The 19,496-nt window shown below is 31.4% G+C and overlaps 1 protein-coding gene across 1 annotated transcript; it reads left to right on the top strand.

The window, feature by feature from the left end:
• Positions 1 to 18,013: 18,013 nt before the first annotated feature.
• Positions 18,014 to 19,280, top strand: LOC149904720 (uncharacterized). The gene is made up of 2 exons (XM_090107086.1): positions 18,014 to 18,872; positions 19,267 to 19,280. The coding sequence occupies exons 1-2, from the start codon at positions 18,014 to 18,016 to the stop codon at positions 19,278 to 19,280; spliced, it is 873 nt and encodes a 290-aa protein (XP_089963212.1).
• Positions 19,281 to 19,496: the final 216 nt, after the last annotated feature.

The following is a 19,496-nucleotide window of genomic DNA, read 5'->3' as shown; positions in this document are numbered from 1 at the left end:
ATAAGTAAGCAAGAGAGATAAGAAACAGCAGATTTTTTTGAGTCTGAATTCGTTTTCTTTCACATACATTTAGTGCGAGATCAGAGCCGATAAGTCGAGCCTGTTAGTTCCCCATCGGAACGCCTTCGCATAAAGCTAAATCTTGTAAATCTACACCGACTCGATACGCTCTCAAAGGGTAAACTATAGCGCCATAACTTGTGTTCTGTTGCGATATCTCCAGGGATGGGCTACAAAGAATAAATTACATTACAGTCTGTCGATTCAAGAATCGATAAAAGTTTGAGAGGTGCCTGCGGGTGTGATGGTGAAATAAGTGCTGCCAACTTTCGTAAAGGCGGTCGCAAATCAATGTTATTCTACTTTGGAGTTCGATTCGGATATTTATATCTACAATATTAATTTTAGATTTGTTAACTTATTATTGTTAACTTTTTTCCTTGTGTGGGTGTTCTGTGATATTTCTATTAATTATTCACTCATAATCTATACAACGTTCAGTCAACGAAGAAAAACCTAAGAAGTAAGTACATAATATCGACATCCAAACATTTTGACGATACGTGACATCTGCAAATCTGAACTACGCTAAGGTGGTGAATAACGGTGTGAGCCCTCAGAGGTTTGAATCCCTGAAGTACCATGATATTGGCCCCTTGATAGTAGGAGCTATGCATTTCTCGTCCTTTCCTTTGATTGATTTCCTTTGGGAATCAGTAATAGATGTAGGTGCCAGATTTAGGTTTTATTTGTATTCTGTGCGATTTCTAATGCTATGCCGCTGCAGCACTTGTTAAGATATGTTTGCAATTCAATGTCTATAATTTTTTTTTATAAAAGACTAAATAAAGATATGCTTCTAAATAATATAATGCAAACAATAATCCTGTCTGTTCTATGTCCCGAAAAAACTGTATCCGATAGAAAAAGTTACTGTAATTTTCGGTCAATGAGTCTGAAGAAGATGCAAATCTTTTCCTTATTGGTAACGGGGACGGTCGTAGAATTTTGTTTGTTGAACCAAATAAAAATAAAAATAAGCGCCGCGTCGCAACACAATTCTTCAATAAAACGAACTCAACATAATATGAAAGGAAATGAGCGTAACTTTGGTAGCGGAAGCCCTTTCTAGGGTTTAAATATATTCACAAATGTATAAATATTTGCGTGATAGTTTTTAGTGATAGGTATATTTATACAATATTAAATATGTGATAATTCTTCTGATTGATTGGATGATCTTTCCTTTGTAATAACTACCTTCAAGATACTTCAAGGCGTAGATTTACCTTTTTATTACGCAACTCTGAAAAATGTACTGTATCATCTTCAACAATAAAAATTAGTCGTAAGAGAACTAAATAAAATAAATATAATGCAATGGATCTTCAAACTTTATTTATTCGAAGTGTAAGTATAGAAACTAAAGCTCAAACTCTCTACCTGAAAGATTTATTAAGCAACGACACCCAAAATACTCCCGACAGACAAGGCAATTATTTATTTATGACAGAATAAATAAAACTCCGACACCTCGTCTAACTTCTGCAATAGCAACAAATTGTTATTAACTTCTGCGTCAACTAGTAGCTTGGGCAATAATTGAACTCTAATAATATCGGGACTTCATAGGACGTCTGCGAACATGCTCCTATACAGCTCCTATAACAAATAACTGAGCCACGACCGTTGTCACAGAACAGCTGCGGTCCTGTCAACGATTATGCGGAAACAATGTGAATCCAGTCCCTTTGGAGGTTTTGTGTCTTGCGCCACTATTCAGGAATTTAACAAGATCTTATTATGAGTGTGGATCTAATTTCTCTTTTTATCTAGATCATTATTATGACTACGAGAAATAAATCTGAACGGTAGAATTTTTATGGGTTTGATTAATGCAGAAAATTTTAAAATATCTGCACGCTTTAACACATTTTATTATAGTTCGTATCTTTATAAAAAATACTAACATATTATTTATTAGAAAAGTACGAGCGATATGTATTATTAAACAATTCAATACTCCTTAAAAACATTAATATAAAGTTTATTTCCACACGTCTAACTTGTACAAAAATGCGATTAAGATGTTTACGGATTAATTCGCGAATGTTAGCACAAAATTGTCAACTTGACTGAAATATTTAAGAAAACTCAGACTAATCGACATTGAAGCCTGCGTTGTTCTAAGGAACGACGAAAATTCCTCAACTTCTTAAAACTTCGTCTCACAAAAAGCTAATTGAATGTTATCTGAATTGTTGCTTATGCTTGTCTCCTTGTAAAAACTTTGTTAATGCCTCTTCTATTATTATTATAAAACTTTCTCTCAACTGGTCTCTGGAGAAAAACTGAACAAAAGCCGAGTGATATTAATGGTTTTCTTTTTCGGGTTTACGGAGAGCGTTTTATAAGTACCAACAATTTTAGATGTGAATAGAATTATATATTTCAGGATAGGTAAAATTTAGATTCTGAATTTATAAATTTAAAGTTTGTGCAGTCATATAACTCTTATCATAGAAAATGACATACCTAGATTAAAATAAATGTGTTTTCCAATCAGTTGTCAATGTAATTGTAATTGTCTTTTTAATTGCAACCTATTTAAGTCATGTGAAATTTAATGTTTTTTTTTTAATTTGCATTGTACGAATATTATCTTTACATTCATAATATCAAATGGAAACAAAATTGTGTATAGTTACTGCATAAAATGAATAAATTAATAATAAAAACCAATTACCATGCTACATAATTAACGTAGTATCAAATAATACAAATCTTATTACCGTTTTAGGCGATAAAAGCAATGACAACCACTTGTTTTTCATCGAAACAGCTTAGAGAAAAGGAACAACGGAAAGTGGCATCGAATTTCCTTCGAAGAGCCCGTTTGGTTAAATTACGGTCGTTAATCAAATTGTCACCTGCTTTATTTGCGAATAAAGTTCTTGGGGCTTTTAGGAACCTTATTAATCAGAACAAAAATAATTGGCCATTCCCATTGTTGATGTTGAGCAATTTAATCAATTTATCTTGTGTTTAAATATGATTTTAATCAATGTTGCCGATTTTATCTTTATTTCCGTACGGATGAATATTTATTTTTTATATTCAGATTCTTGCATTTAAATTGTATTTCACATAAGCATTCAATGCGTATCACATTGCATTCCATCAAGACGGATTTCAGTTCTAAGAAATAAAAGTTATTTCAGACAAAAATCTGCATCGGGCAGACAGTTGTAAAATATATTTCACCATTCCAGTGTTGCGATGGTTATCGTGTTCTATACATTTTTAAACAGATAAATGGTAGATGCAATATAAAGTCATTGCTCTATACAGACGGGGCATTGTTTACAAAATGGCTTTTGTCTGTAGTTTATTTCACTCTATCAAGCATTGTAGATTTTCATTTCAGTTTTATGTTTATTTATGAATACAGGGAACTAAATGATTTATTATATTTTAGGTCACTAAATTTAGCCTTAAAACAGTTTTTGATAAAGTTATGTTATTTGTAGCTAGCGTTAGCGCAATTAATGTTTAACAAGTTTAATTCGTTTTCATAGCGAATACGTTTTGGTAAGCACCGGAATTGTACAATTTGTAAGTGAAAATATTATGTTGGTTTGGTTTATTAGAAAACTTTAATATAGGGCTTCAGTGCATCTTAGATACATATTTCTTGCGAACTAATAACTTGAGAAGATTTTTACGTTTACTAGGTACCTAATAATAATACAAAAAAATGGAGCCAATTCTACTAAAAAAATCTACTGAGAATAGGTACCTTTGTGTAGTGTTGCTGCTACACTGAATTGAGAATGTCAGGCATGAATGTCGATTTCATGTTACCAGAACATTTTTTAAGCATGTCTAATAAAAAAGTAATTTATCCGGTTACCGTTATATTACAAGTATGAGGTAGGCAATAGAAAATATAATTGTACAGAAATATAACTCATACTTACACTTTAGGAAAAATACACGAAACCGGACCTGCCAAAATAATATTACGCAGTGGTACATGTTTACAAATTAGCAGCTTATAAGAGCTAATTATTTTTTATGAACTAAGTCTACTTCTAAAACCACGATAAAATTAGAGGGGTTCGGGTATGAATAAATTTATGAATAAAATTAACAATACTAACTCAGTCTCATTCTATCACATTCTTAAAGGAGCTTGTATTTAAATTATGTATGACATGGGCTATAATGCTTTACTAACAAATAAGTCATTACCTATGGCTATTCATTTTAGTATCATAATATAACATGTTTTTTCATCTTCTAGAGTACTAATAATTTTCACTACATTTACTAATCGTTAAGACAACATTACGAATGATCATCTTTATTTGTTTCCTCATTATTTTAAGTATACCGTCCTACACATATTATAGAATCTTAATCCCTATAATCTTATAACAACCGAGAATATTGAAGCAATACAAAATAACAATGACATTAAAGGTGCGGTACGATTTAGCCACAAACTTCTCTAATAAATCCACGCTTCACATGATGCTTGTTTGCATAATACAAGACTTAGTCGGCTTTGTTTCAGTAGTTTGATAGGTCGCAACACATGGTTCAGAGTGCTTTACAAGACTTGCGGTTATGCCAATTAGAAAGCCACACGTTTCTACATATATTTATTCGCTCGGAATTAATTTCTATTGATAATAATACGAACATGTTTCATTACTGCGTTTTAGGTATCAATTTCGTTTGAATGTTTTCAGTGTAATAATTATCAATGGTCATTGATTTTATGGTGAATCGTCCGGAAATGTGTTGAATAAGTTTGCTGTATGATAATGACATATTATATAGGGTAACGGCACCAGTGGTCAGCCAGGCACCAGTGATCAGCCTATTGCGTTGTTTATTGGCCATAAATATCGCGGTAATCAAAATAACCAAATCACGCGCACTTAAATAGAAGCTCTGTTTCGTTATTGGTTCATGCATCACGCGATAGGAGCAGCAGGGGGTCAGGTGAGAGAAGTAAACACGTTCTTACAGGTGCTGTCCGCCGACAAGAGCAGAAGTGTTATGTCTGCAATATTTTTTGTTGCACGTGGTGCTCTTTTGAAAGGTGCGAAATAACATATTTTAGTATGAAATGTGATTGTGTTTTATAGATAATAACTTTATAGATTACTTAGAGCATTTAATTTTATGAAATTTGATAAAAAATATTGTTTTTTTACTTAAAAATTTGAGGGGCTGACCATTGGATACTGATTTTTTATGAAAGATCTAATGGACAGCCCCTGGGGCTGATTACTGGGATTATTCCTAATTGTTAGAAAACCCAGTGGTCAGCCGCATTTCAAAATATTTTTTTCAAGCGGCTGACCACTGGGTCTCAATCTGTGGTCTCAATGATCCAGTATTCAGCCACGATGTTATTGAAATAATATTTTAAGTATAAATGCGAATGTTTGTGTTTAAATCTATAAGAAATACTTCATGTTAGTTAAGTTTTACCTGAAATAATGGTATTCTGTGTATTCATATCCAAAAGTTATTATTGTTCCCTTTTTTTCTAGCTAAAAATGCCGCCAAGACAACAGTATCCTCCAGAGAAATCCTCCGAAAGAGATCCTCCTGTGGTTGATTATAATTATATATATTGTGGATTATAGATACATCAATAATATTATAAACTAATATCGCTGATTTCTTTAAAAAGAATTATTGCTGTTTTTATGATAAATAATAAGAAGTTCCTAGAAAATAAGAAGACACAAAGAGATTGTAATAGTATGTTTAAAATAATATTTGTATTATGTGCGATATACATTTTTTTGTGCTAAGTGAATTGTTGCTATAAAAATGTGATTAATATAGTTGATTTTGATATAACATTGTTTATTTTGATCTCATAATTAGTTATACTTACTAAAGGCTGAACACTGGGTTCAACAAGGCTGTTTATTGGTTTTTAGAGGCTGTTCACTGGGACACTGGGCCATTTTTTGTTTAAAATTAATTATATATTTTACTAAGAGAATTATTGTTTTTGATAAACGCTAATTCGAAACTACAATAAACAATAAATCTATACATGTTGTACGTTTTTTTATTCGACGATTGTTGTAGAAATGGCAATTGTCAAAACTTCAAAAAGCTGTTATGAGGCTGACCACTGGTGCCGTTACCCTAGTATGTAATCAATTTTGTGATATGACATAAACATTTGTATTAAATAAATACATACATTTTAATGTGTGGATACATAAATATTTTACTGATGTCAAAGGTTCTTTAAAATAGATTTTTAGTGCTGTTGAACGTTGTGTTCTATTTTTTTTTCTTTTAAAACTCTAGAAGGTTCTGCTCTGTTCGTTCTGCTGAATAAATTCATACATCCTAAAACTTATATTAAATCGTTTAGATGTTGTATTGTGTTGTAGATATTCGCATAGTTTCTTAACCTTAAACACGACTGAAGTTTTATTTCACCTTTTTAGAAATTAGATTATGATCCCTTTTGATTATTTTTACGCGTTAAAAACAGGGTGCAAAGAAAGTACTATACTTTATAATTGTGTGAATTTTATTTCGATACATTTTTTAATAATTTATTTGCATCTCCATTCAACCCATATCCCAGATTTTCGACAACGTATGACCATTCTAAAAGGATCTAAATCTGCTATTATGAATCACATTCAGGTTAACAACAATGAAAGGGGCCGTCTAACTCCGCAGATTGCAACATGACGAGGGTGGACATTCCGGCACCACATAAAGAAAACATTGCCACAATTAGGATTATTCCGGGTCATATTTATTTAGCTTGGTGAATTTTAATATGTATAATGTATATTATGTAGATGATATTTCAACGGATTGAGCTATTGTCGTTATAAGTTATTTGAGGGCATTGTACTTTGTAGTCTTGTAGATGATATTTATTTAATGGATTGAGGAAATTATTTTCATTTTATTTTCATTTTCATTAGTTTTATTCTTAGTTTCCGCTTTAGTACTGATACCTACATGAACAATGAATTACGGAGTCCTTTAACAGTCTTTGCGTAATATTTAACATATTTTATTATCATATATATTTACGCGGATGCGGTTTTATTCCCAAATAAACGCAAAACAACTCCGATGGATGTTGTTTATAAGCGCTCAATAAATAACAGTTCAAATAACTTTCATGGCAGCAATGAATCGAACCATTATTGCCAAAACAACACATAACATTCCAACAACATACATTTTAAATCAACAATAAGATATATAAATAGTAGTCGAGTATTTCCAAACTATCAGGCGGTTCTAGAAATACTTTAGTCGGCATGTATTGCGTTAACGGCCTCTCAGCTCTCGTAAAAATAAGCCCACATTAAAGCGGATCAAAGTAGCATTTTACGTGCTCGACAACCATCAATTATTCAATATCGGTCAGAACACGCCCTCACTCTCACATAAATGTATACCTAGCGACGTTTATCATGAAAAATTTGAATTTCTTTAGCCAATTCGAGCACAATACATTTTAGCACGCGCGTGGGCGGATTATTGTGTAAGTAGTTAGGTAGTTGTGGTTATATTGAAGCTAGTTTTTCTACAATTGTTACAAGTTGTACGAAATATTTGTGTGAAATGAACAATTACTGAACTTTTGTATTGGTTCTTCTGAAAAATTGGCCAAACTTCCTAATTGTCTCGTAAATATTATGACGATTCAATCGTTTTAAAAAGGAGCTAAAATATTAAAGGCATATTTTTAGAAAAAGCAGCAATCATGAACCATAATAATATTCAGTCCTCTTCAAATTTTTATTAGATCAAATTTTGATCATTGCATTGGCCTCCTACAACTTAATTTTTTTATTAATTTAGGTCAGTATCAGGTCAAGTAGAATTCAAATAATTATGCTGAAAAAGTTATGTGCCGGTTTAAATTAAAAAAAAAAAACATGACTATTATCATACTTAGATTAAATAACTTACACGTTTAATTAGTTTAATATAGAATTCTTCAAAACTGGAGGTAGTTTATAAATTTCAGAAATAAGATTGCAGCAGAGAGCCAATCACGATTTTTATAAGGATTATGACTATAACGAAGGAAATATTCAGTAATCTTTATTATATAATAGTATAGAGATTAGAGAGTATGTTAGACAATTAATAGGTATGGGTGGGTTGTGTGTAGCGTACCTTTATGTTAATTTAAGCACTTATAAACGATAAGTATTACTTTATAAGGACACCCAGTATTCTGTATTGAGTGAAAATAATCTTACAAAAAGCAGATGTTATCAGCTTTTTAGTGCTCTTTGAAGGAACTGGCTAATGTATTAAAGTACGGAACAAAAAATACGTGGCGAGGTTTAAAGCAAGAGAGATTTTTTTCTTTTCAAAGTTAATGCAGTTGAATGTAAAATATTCAAGTTCCTTCTTTGTTGGAGACTTTAAGTGTTGTGAAATTTATATAGGTATCGTGATGAATTTAATTATGCATTAAATTGGGTGTAAGTTTATTACTCCATAATAGTGGTAACAGCTTTATTAAATTAATTACCTAATAAATACATTTAATAATTCTTATAATTTATACTGTTCTAGCGGTCCGCCCCGGCTTCGCCCGTGGTACATATTTACGTTTTCTCTACATAAGAACCATCCTCGTACTTCAAGGAATATAATAAAAAAAGAATTATCGAAATCGGTTCAGCCGTTCTCGGGTTATGCGCTTACCAACACATTTTGCGATGCATTTTTATATATAAGACTAGCGGTACGCCCCGGCTTCGCCCGTGGTACATGTTTACGTTTTCTCTACATAAAAACCATCCTCGTACTTTAAGGAATATAATAAAAAAAGAATTATCGAAATCGGTTCAGCCGTTCTCGAGTTATGCGCTTACCAACACATTTTGCGATTCATTTTTATATATAAGATAATATAAAGATAATATTCGTTAATAAACAATTAAAATCTAACTAACTGCCGATAAAAAATTAATACATGTCCACCTCTATTCGACATCGACGTGAAATTGTAACTCCTCCATTTTTGAAGCGAGTTAATAATTGAAAATATAATATTATAGAAATTTAAGATGTTGAATAAATTTAAGGTACTTAAAATAAAAACAGTGAAAATTTGATATTCCATCTTTCGATTACTTATAAATTATTATTGACGGACGGTGTATGAAACCATCTCAAGGGAACTGAATAGGAAATTAATTTTTAAAAGAAAAATTTGTAACATTTTTGTTAAAATGGATCAATGCGGAAGAAGGTAAATTGATATGTTTTCGTTAAAAAACCTAAGCTCAAAATGTGTTAATTTAAATTTTAAATTAGGTAACTAGGTACCTACATAACAAGTTTATTTTCATCAAAAATTTAGTTAAAAGTAAATGAAATGTCATGAAGATCATCAATAAAAGATCACATAAAAAAAGAAAACATTTAATTTAAAAAAGTTACCATCAATGATAATTTTGGTTCGATTTAGTAGCCTTTCACATTGCCGCGTTACAATCTAATTAATAGTCAAATGAATTTTTTCGAAATTAAACTGTGTTCCTAATTTCTTATGATGAAAACTTTAGGTATAATAATATGTATTATTTACAAAACAGTTATTCCCTTTGCTTACGATCAATCGATTATTGCGCTGAACATTGAATGATTGAACATTGAAGATCTCTTTAAGAATACTGGTATCCTTACTGTACCGTCGCCGTATATATTTAATAATATTTTATATGTACACAATAACGCTTACTTACACACAAAAGTCGGAGATAGACATTGTTATGACACAAGAAACAGAAATAAAATTGAAATGCCATTTTTCCGGCTAGCTAAAGTTAAAAATTCATTTATGGGTCAATATATACGCTTTTACAACAGAATTCCTCATAATATTAAAGAGTTTAGTAGTTCTAAATTTAAAACTTATATAAAAAATGTACTAGTTCAGAGCCTATTACAGTATTAAGGAATATATGGACGATAAAAACCCATGGAGGGTTGTCGCGTAAAAACCACAGGACAGTTCTTTGGCATATTATGTTAATATAATTATTATGATTATGACATATGTAATTTGTAAAATTGTAAAACTGATATGATTAAAAAGAGCAACTATGGAGTTTCTTGCCGATTCTTCTCCGTAGATACTGCTTTCCGAATCGGTGGTAAATGTTAAAAATATGTACCTAATGACGTTTCAAAAGTGCTTCTAGAAGAAGTCTAATTGAATAAATAAATGTTTGAGTTTTGTTTGAGTTTGATTCTTGAATGATTAATACGCCATTGATAATTTGCATTAAGTAATAATTATCAAGCCTAGTACAAGCTCTATTTATTCTATTTTTAACAATAAACGAATGCTAAGCTAAAGCTTTGATATTATAATTCGCACAAGTTTCAGTAATCGTTTTTGTATCATGTGGTTTTAAAGTTTTCAATTTATAATAACATAATATTATAATGTAGGTACTAACTATTAGCTACTCGCCCTAGCTCCGCTCATGTATTCCTATTATTTATAATAGATAGAGACATAAAATTCTAAATATTATATCATTCAAATAAGCTAAAACTGCACTCTATTTTTATTAAAAATCGTTTTAAGCAAAGGTTTTCACGCAATCAATCGACGTGACACAAAAATAAGTTAAGTATACATATTAAGATTACCAAATAAACTACGTCCAAGGGTTTTTTTTAATATCGGTTAAGATGTATTTGAGCGCAATATCATAGCCGTTAACTCCTCATTCCTACCATCTTAACACGGTCACGTGCCTCCGTCTCGCCTGCTGATTTATTTGACTACCATATTTATGATTATGTCTCAATTCGTTTAAAATACATTTATTCCTTGTAATGAGATAATTCTCCAGTGTTCAAGTCTTTACTGTGTGTTTATGTGCTTTTTAGCATTGTGTTCTGAATTAGTTCTGAATTATGTTTAACTAGATTTCCGCCCGCGGCTTCGCCCGCGTTTTCAAAGGAAAACCCGCATAGTTCCCGTTCCCGTGGGATTTCCGGGATAAAACCTATGTGTTAATCCAAGTTACCCTCTATATGTGTGCTAAATTTCATTGTAATCGGTTCAGTAGTTTTTACGTGAAAGAGTAACAAACATCCATACATCCATACTTACAAACTTTCGCCTTTATAATAGTATTAAGATACAGAACATAACTATTATGTTTAATGGAAAGTGCCTCTGTTTTCATAATCACAGTAGGTGGTTGTCAAAACAAAGAAATCGGGTACTCTGGTACCATCGTATATCCTATTTAGTTTGGTATAATCTAAAAAGTATCACTTTAAAATATTATAATATTAGTTTGAAAATTGGTTGCAAAAACTTTAAGCGGTTATAAAACAGAACTGTGAAAAGATGAACTGGGAAGAGGTTTAAGTTTATAAAATAATATAAGTGCATAATATGAAAGCTGTTTGTGAACTACGTTTAAACTCGGAGATAATTCCACTTTGTAAAATATTGTGCGCTTCTAGCGTCTAAACATTACATCTTCAAAGGTAAGAAATCAAAAGCCAACTTGCATCTCCAACAGCTGTTAAAAACACTTTTGAAACAAGAAATTAAAGCTTGGTAAGAGTTATTACAAAACATTTTAGAAGTCTCACTTAAATTTGTTTGTGCAGTGCAAGAAGCTTCAAATTCGGAATTGTAAAACTGTTCTCGACGCTATTTTTAACAGAAAACTGAATTGAATTTGTAACTAAATGCTTTTTTTTAATCTGTAATTATTTACCTACATTTATGAAACTGAATATTTTGTTTTCGTTTATATTTTCCAGAGGTCATGTAAAATTCTATAAACTTTATTAATAACTAGCGGTCCGCCCCGGCTTCGCCCGTGGTACATATTTACGTTTTCTCTACATAAAAACCATCCTCGTACTTCAAGGAATATAATAAAAAAAGAATTATCGAAATCGGTTCAGCCGTTCTCGAGTTATGCGCTTACCAACACATTTTGCGATTCATTTTTATATATATAAGATAATCGGTGGATCAAACAAAGTTAATATTAATCCAGACATATAATTCAATCCTAACAATCGATTAATATTTTAAGTAAAACTTAACGAAATTCATGGTATTTTAATTAAAAGTTCATACAGTAGGTATTTACTGTTAAAATCTACTTTTCAAGTGATTAAAACTTCGAAAATTGTAATACGTATCGGCCAAAAGGTATTTCATATCTAATAGAATAGAGCAATATAATATTCAATTAGGAAATATTTAATTTACCAAGTACAAAATATTATTTTGATTTTTTAATGAATGTTAAACTTTCGAACATTTATTTCTATTACTTGTTTTAAATAAGTTGCAATAATATATTATGCTATCTTTAAATGTATATTTCAATTGTACGAGGTAATTTAATTAAACTGACATCACACGAATACATCTCCCTATTATAGATTTTGGTTTTTGCAACTGATATTCATAGGAACATACGATGTAAGTACCAACTTGGTACAAACATAAGATACTTTAGTTCTCATTGTTTATGTAACATAAGCCATAGACAATATACATAGAGACCTATCTCATTGAACATAGACAAAGAGCAATGACATACCAACATCGATACTATACACTCCATATGTGCCTGGTGACAAACAGTGCTCATTCTATTTCATTTGAGGTTTAAATCCGAGCAGTTGAAGCCAATTGCAACTATCGTGAATGGAAACGCTCCTAGGTGATGAGATGACGTCATTAATCTTTCTAGAATGAATCCGTAGTATTTGTTGCTAGTTTCACATGTTAATGTTAACGTTTTTGAATAAAATTAATAATAATGAGTTGATAAATTTCGTAGTTATAATAAATTTCTGTTAGTTAATTGGAAAGGAATTTGTTGCTATCTGCTGTTTTATAGGTAGCTAGTTACTCAGTCAATAATTAAGTATTCTGTGAGATAATGCACATAATTTTGTAAAGAATTTAAATATTGTGTAACACATAGTTATGAATGTATTTCATGGTTTCTATCTATATCTAATATCGATCTAGATACATAATTATTTATTTATAAGCTTTATTGCACACAAACACAAAATACAAATTTTACTTAATAGGACATATTTATGTATGCAAATAATGACTCTTGATCATATTTTTGAAAGAATGAAGCGTTTGAGCTTTCCTAATGCTAGTGGGCAATTGGTTCCATAGTTGAACAGCTTTTACGGCGAAAGAGGCGTTGTAGAATTTCGTATGATGGACTGGAATACTTAGCATTAGGTTATCATTAGATCGTAGGTTCAGACTCCTGGCAGATAAAAATTCAAAATTATCTTTTAAGTAGCACGGAATACGGGGATCAAATAGGATGGAGTAAAGGAGAGAAAGAACATGAGCGTTACGACGAAGCCGGATGGGTAACCAAAGTAGCTGTTTCCGGAAGGCTGTGACATGATCAAATTTCCTTAACCCAAAAACGAAGCGTACAGCAAGGTTCTGTAAGCGTTCGAGTTTATCTAGTTGCGCCTGTGTAAGGCGCAAGGCATAATTATGTATAATATCGACTTGAAATTGACTATATGCTTGAATGCCCTATAAGCTGATATGCTTAGAACGCCAACCATTTACCAATAAGTATTATTAAACAAACATACAAAACTCAATACGACTTTCGATAACAAGCCATATTACCTATCAAACTAATGAAACAAAGCCGACTCGGTCTTGTATTATGCAAACAGGCATCACGTAAGGATTTATGAGAGAAGTTCCTTGGAAAATCGCACTACACCCGCGGGAGAACCCGGCTCACTGCTGTCATATATTCATATTGTGATCATAGTAGAAATTAATGCAACTAGCACCTCCCGAACGTCGTCGTATAATTAGTAAGATATCCGTAAGCTTGTTATTCGGAAGTTACGTGGTTTACAAGAAATATAGACTCTTTTTTAAATAAACAGTGATGTGCTTCATATATTTATATTGTGATCATAGTAGAAATTAATGCAACTAGCACTTCGCGAAAATATAATCAGTAAGATATCTGGAAGTTTATTATTCGGTAGTTACATGGTTAAGATAAATATAGACTCTCTTTTAAATGAACAGTTATGTGCTTTATATATATATATATATATTCATTATATTGTGATCATAGTAGAAATTAATACAACTAGCCCTTCGCGAACGTCGCTGTATAATTAGTTAGATATCCGTATTGGTAGTTACGTGGTAGAGAAAAATATAAAGTAATTTAGACTCTCTTTTATATAATATATACAATGATGCAGGTCATAGAATCAATTTCAGTAATGATTAGAAATTAGAATTATTCTATCTTCTATAAGAAACTGATAAATAGCTGATAATTTACAAAAATAACATTGTTTTTGTTATTGATCTTATTGCATGTTTATTAATTTATTAATTTATTTTTTGTTTCGTGTAACTACCTATATGTAGATTATAAGAAACAATAATGTGGCTAATCCGTAATGATGTTAATATATTACGTGCCTCGTTTTCTTTCCTAAAATCTTCAAACATCGTATAACCCGAAAAAAACGTGCTCGTAAAATCGTCAAATTCCAACTTCGAATTAATCTGAAACATGCGAGGATCTCATGTTAAGCAGATAAAAAAACTTTTAACAAGGATACTTCAATTCATTTAAATTACTTTTTGTATTGCTTTACACAATAATTATGTCTCGAAAGGAGAATTTTGATTCTATTTTTTTTATAAATTTTTGAAGGTTTCTTTTCTGCGTTGAATGTATGCAACGAACGAAATTTTAAAACACATTCATACAATATATAGTTATTATAACCTACACACACACCTAGACTATGTGCATCGCGCTTAAAATATTTACAAACTCTAGTTAGACTCTCTGACTACGTCAAAGACTAGTATTAGTTAATTTCAACTAGTTTTATTAAATACACGAGCATAATTTCATTTCTGCAAATCAGTAAGGAAAGTTCTGATCTCACGTAGGTGAACTAAATACACCTGCTTGCTTCTGTACTAAATGTAACCAATGTAGTTTGCTTTGCTAGTCTTTGAGATTGGCCGCTGTGACCGAGCGTCGGTTAGTAAAACATTATTATTTAGTCTTGGTTTTAATGTACTAGAGCTTTGGGTAGACCTTATATCTATATAAGGTAGCCGTTTTCTTATCAAGAAGACTGAAGAGAGTAACAAAAAAATTGTAATAACTAGTGATGTCCAAAATAATTTTTAACAGACTTCAACCAAGGAGGACCTCCTACTCTCAATTCCACTGTATTTTCGGCTTTCTTATGGGATCTCATCCCATTTAAATTAAATAAAGTACACTTTCATGTATCCAGTTAAAACTATTTGAAGAGTTTGAAGTTTTTTGATAAAACATAATTATTGGTTGTTCTCTATATATACCGCTACAACCTTGCGAAATTATAATAAATACTCTTATTGACTATATGTATTTGTTATAAATTTTGTATGTGTTAGTAACAGAAGACGAAATAAAACTGAAGTACTATCGATTTTAATGAACGAAAATATTACCTTTCAAAATTACGGAACAAACCACAGCAATATGACTAAGTGGGTTTCATTCCAATCAATTATTGGAAAGGTTTCATATAATAATTTCGTCGTCTGTATAACATGTTATTTTTCATAATATAATATGGAATTTTCTTGTTTCCTATTTCGTATTATAAACGTAGGTAATATTTTAATAAACTTTAGAAATTCAAGACAAAACAAAATCAATTATAAACAATTATAAATCATTTTACATTAATACTTGTGATATTTTAGAATAATTAAATAAATATTTATAGAATACATGGATGAATAAGAATAAGTTATAGAATACATGGATATAATCTACACACAAGTAAGTTACACAAAGTCAGAAATCTTTAAATATTTTAGATATAAATAACAGAGATACCTAGTATAATACCAAAACGATATGAAATTATGATAGATAATAAATTATCTGTTCTAAGAATTAATATCCATCGATATACCCCGGAGGCTCGGACTAATGTGACTCCAATTTATTTCTCCTGAAATTAAGCTTGCTCGCTCAGGTCAATGTTATCTATTCCTAGTAAGATTATAATTATTATTCTTTCAATACCGTGTTTGCTCCTGGCTATGACTGCTGTAACGACGAAATTGTAAGTAATAAAAATTAAGTAGAGCTTCAGAAATTAAATGATATTCATAATTTTAAGATGCGATGTTACTAACTAGGCGACGAAGCGTGGGATGACCTCCCACAACGTGGACAGATGACCTGTTCCAAGTGGAATGGAAACCGCTGAAGTCAGGCTCGTGACCAATCGTATTCTTTGAGGAAGGCCTTTAAATATAAAATAGTGTAACTTTAAGAACAGCACGTTACGTAACATGAAACTATCAAAGTTTATAACAATGTCTACAATGCAATATGCAAGCTCGACAAAACTCAACGTACAGCGAATACACCAATGATATGTAGATAAGGCTACATGCACTTGTATGAAATGTGTATCCTGGTAAAGATCAATATGAACTTGCTCATTTTATTGAACTGAAAAGCCAGAAGCATTCCGCCCGTTCATTAGTTTATTATTTATAGTTTGTGGTATTGTCAGCTTTTATAGAAATACATACTTCCTTCAGTATTCACTGTCGATTTATTGAGTGATAAACTCTTGGATAAACTATTCATATTGCATATGGCACAAAAATTATATGTACAATAGAGCTACTACAATGTAGGAGAAATATATTTTATAACATCAAAAAAATATTTCAACAGTTATGTAGTTAATAGCTAATTTACAACTCACCTTCTATATTTGCAATGAGAAAAGTCGAGCAGTGGTCCAAAATGAAAATTGAAATAGATCCTAAACGGAGATGTCGTTTGTTCATTTTATAAGCGACAGATTAAAAACCTATTCGTACTGAGCTTAAACGACCCATAGAAACAAACTTTCTTACGACGAAATATTGTTTGTATTTGAATAATAGATGCAAAGTTTGGTGTATTGGTGGGAGTTTGTTTGTTTGGTAGGTTTGGAGTACGTTTAATATTGATGTAACTATGTTACTAGAAATTTTCCAAAGCCAACATCACAACCATGATAATATAAGAATGGACAAAATATTTCATGTCCTTTGAATTGCGAAAGTTTTAACCAATATAAGAGATGTTTCATTTTGTGCTTGTTGACAGTGGAGGAAACAACGGTTTCCCGAAACACATCAATAACGCTTTTGGTTAAAAATTGTACTTCATATATGAAAAGTTTTTGTATTTCTGCAAATACATTTTCCCAAAACTGGCACAGGCTCACGATTCGTAGGTTATTTTCATAAATATAGGTATATTCTGAAGGATAATGGACTTTTAAAAGAATCTTAAAGTGACAAAGTAAAAGCTTGTTTATTACATTGTATAAATACTTGTAGAAGGCTAATAATGCACGATAAAGAATCATGTATACTTAGATTAATAGTGATCGCGTGCCTTATACTATTGATGAGTCTACCATAAGACGCGTCGGCAGTATCGGCCATTCCTTCATACCGCTGGTAAATATCGGTCAGATTGTAGTAATGGTTATATTATAACCATTAAAAGAAATAAAAAACAATTTTATAAATCATCACTTATCAAAGAACGATCGATGATCAATCGTAATTCTGTAACTATTGAGAGTGGACGTGTTAATTGTTGCAAATAAAATCACAACTCAATATACAAAGTATTCTGACCCATATAGTAATAACCATTTTGATCATTTTTCTATCGCCATAATACATTAAATATATGAACGCATCACGGCGACAGCCTCCCGCTCCACCTCGAGTAAAGAAGAAGTCCGATATTTTTTGACTCGCTCTCTGCTACAACGGCCGTTTCTGCGTGTCACCGGTGAGTCGTTATCTCATGCCTATAACAACAACCATAGATTGTCAACCTTTTTCACGATGAATAACATAACATGCAAACGCTGCGATAATAAAGTCACAGAAGGTGCACGTTGCTCCATTTGCCGTACACATTTCCATTATAACTGTGTCTCATTAACGGAAATCGGTTGGCGTAGACTTGGAGCCGACAGGCAAGCGTCGTGGACATGCGCGGAATGTAAGCCTAAATTACACATAGCCTCCCCAAGACCTACTCCATCTGAAGATCTCGACACAGAGAAAATCACGGAATCGTCGGTCGACCAGCCCGCCCTTGAAAGGATTGAAACGCTTTTACAAACTTTGGCACATCTACCGCAACAAGTGAATCAGTTACGCTCGGAGCTAGGTGACCTAAAAACAAGCATTGATTTTCAAAGAATCGAAGAGCTGAGTGCAAAACTAGATAATATAGACTCTAAATTAATAATAATAGACAATTTGACGAAGGAAGTAGATACATTCAAATTAAAAATTGGAGTATGTGAAAATCGTATTATTAACCTAGAAAAAAATTTAGCATTGCGTGACGACTTAATAAAAGACCTGCAAAAAAAATCAAATAATATTGAAAAAGAACACAGATATTCACAGCAGCAATGTCGTTTCCTAAATATTGAAGTTGTTGGTGTGCCGGAGAAATCGAAAGAAGATCTTCCACAACTTCTACTACAAATTGCAACTTCAATAAATGTCAACATACAAAAAGACGACATCGAATTTATCACCAGGGTCCAGCCGCTTCACTCAAACCCCAATAAGCCAAGAAGAATCATAGCCAAACTAAAATCAAGGAATATTAAAAATAATATAATAGCCAACTTTCGCAAAGCAAATAAAAATAAGGGTTTAACATCTAGCGACCTCGGATTTGAAGGTAATTCATCAAAGATATTTATAAATGAACACTTAACAATTGCGAATAAAATTCTATTTAACAAATGTCGACTTCGTGCGAAAGATAATAACATCAAATATATATGGATAAAAAACTGTACCATTTATATGCGCATGAACGAAAAATCGCCCCCAATAGCTATAAGCACCGAAGAAGAATTAGAAAAATATTTATCAAAAAACTATTGGTGTACTTAATTTTGCGTATTTGTAGTGTTCATTTTGTTATTTTATATTATTACTATATCAATGTAAAATCTCAAATTTGTATAAAATTAATAATATTCTTGTATAACATACCGACACATCACACATACACATACATCATTTATAAACACATATATATTATAATATTACATTTAATTATATTGCAGATAATTTTCAATAAAAGGTTGCGAGCAGCTGCACTCCAATCACACATACCCGCTTCGCTTAACTTGCTTCGAGTCCTCAGCGTTTTAATTTCAATTCACCCTCATAACAATTTTATTTTTTTCTACTTGTGATTTCACTTTTATACATTCTTAAAAAATGAAATTTCTAAACATTTACTATCAGAACACTCGGGGACTCAGAACTAAATTATCAAACTTTTACAAAAATA

Source organism: Colias eurytheme, chromosome 11 (genome assembly GCF_061535395.1).
Source record: "Colias eurytheme isolate Ceu_HAF_F1 chromosome 11, ilColEury1 Martin Lab GWU primary, whole genome shotgun sequence".
Classification (NCBI taxonomy): Eukaryota; Metazoa; Arthropoda; class Insecta; order Lepidoptera; family Pieridae; genus Colias; species Colias eurytheme.
This window is presented reverse-complemented; position numbering and strand designations above follow the sequence as displayed.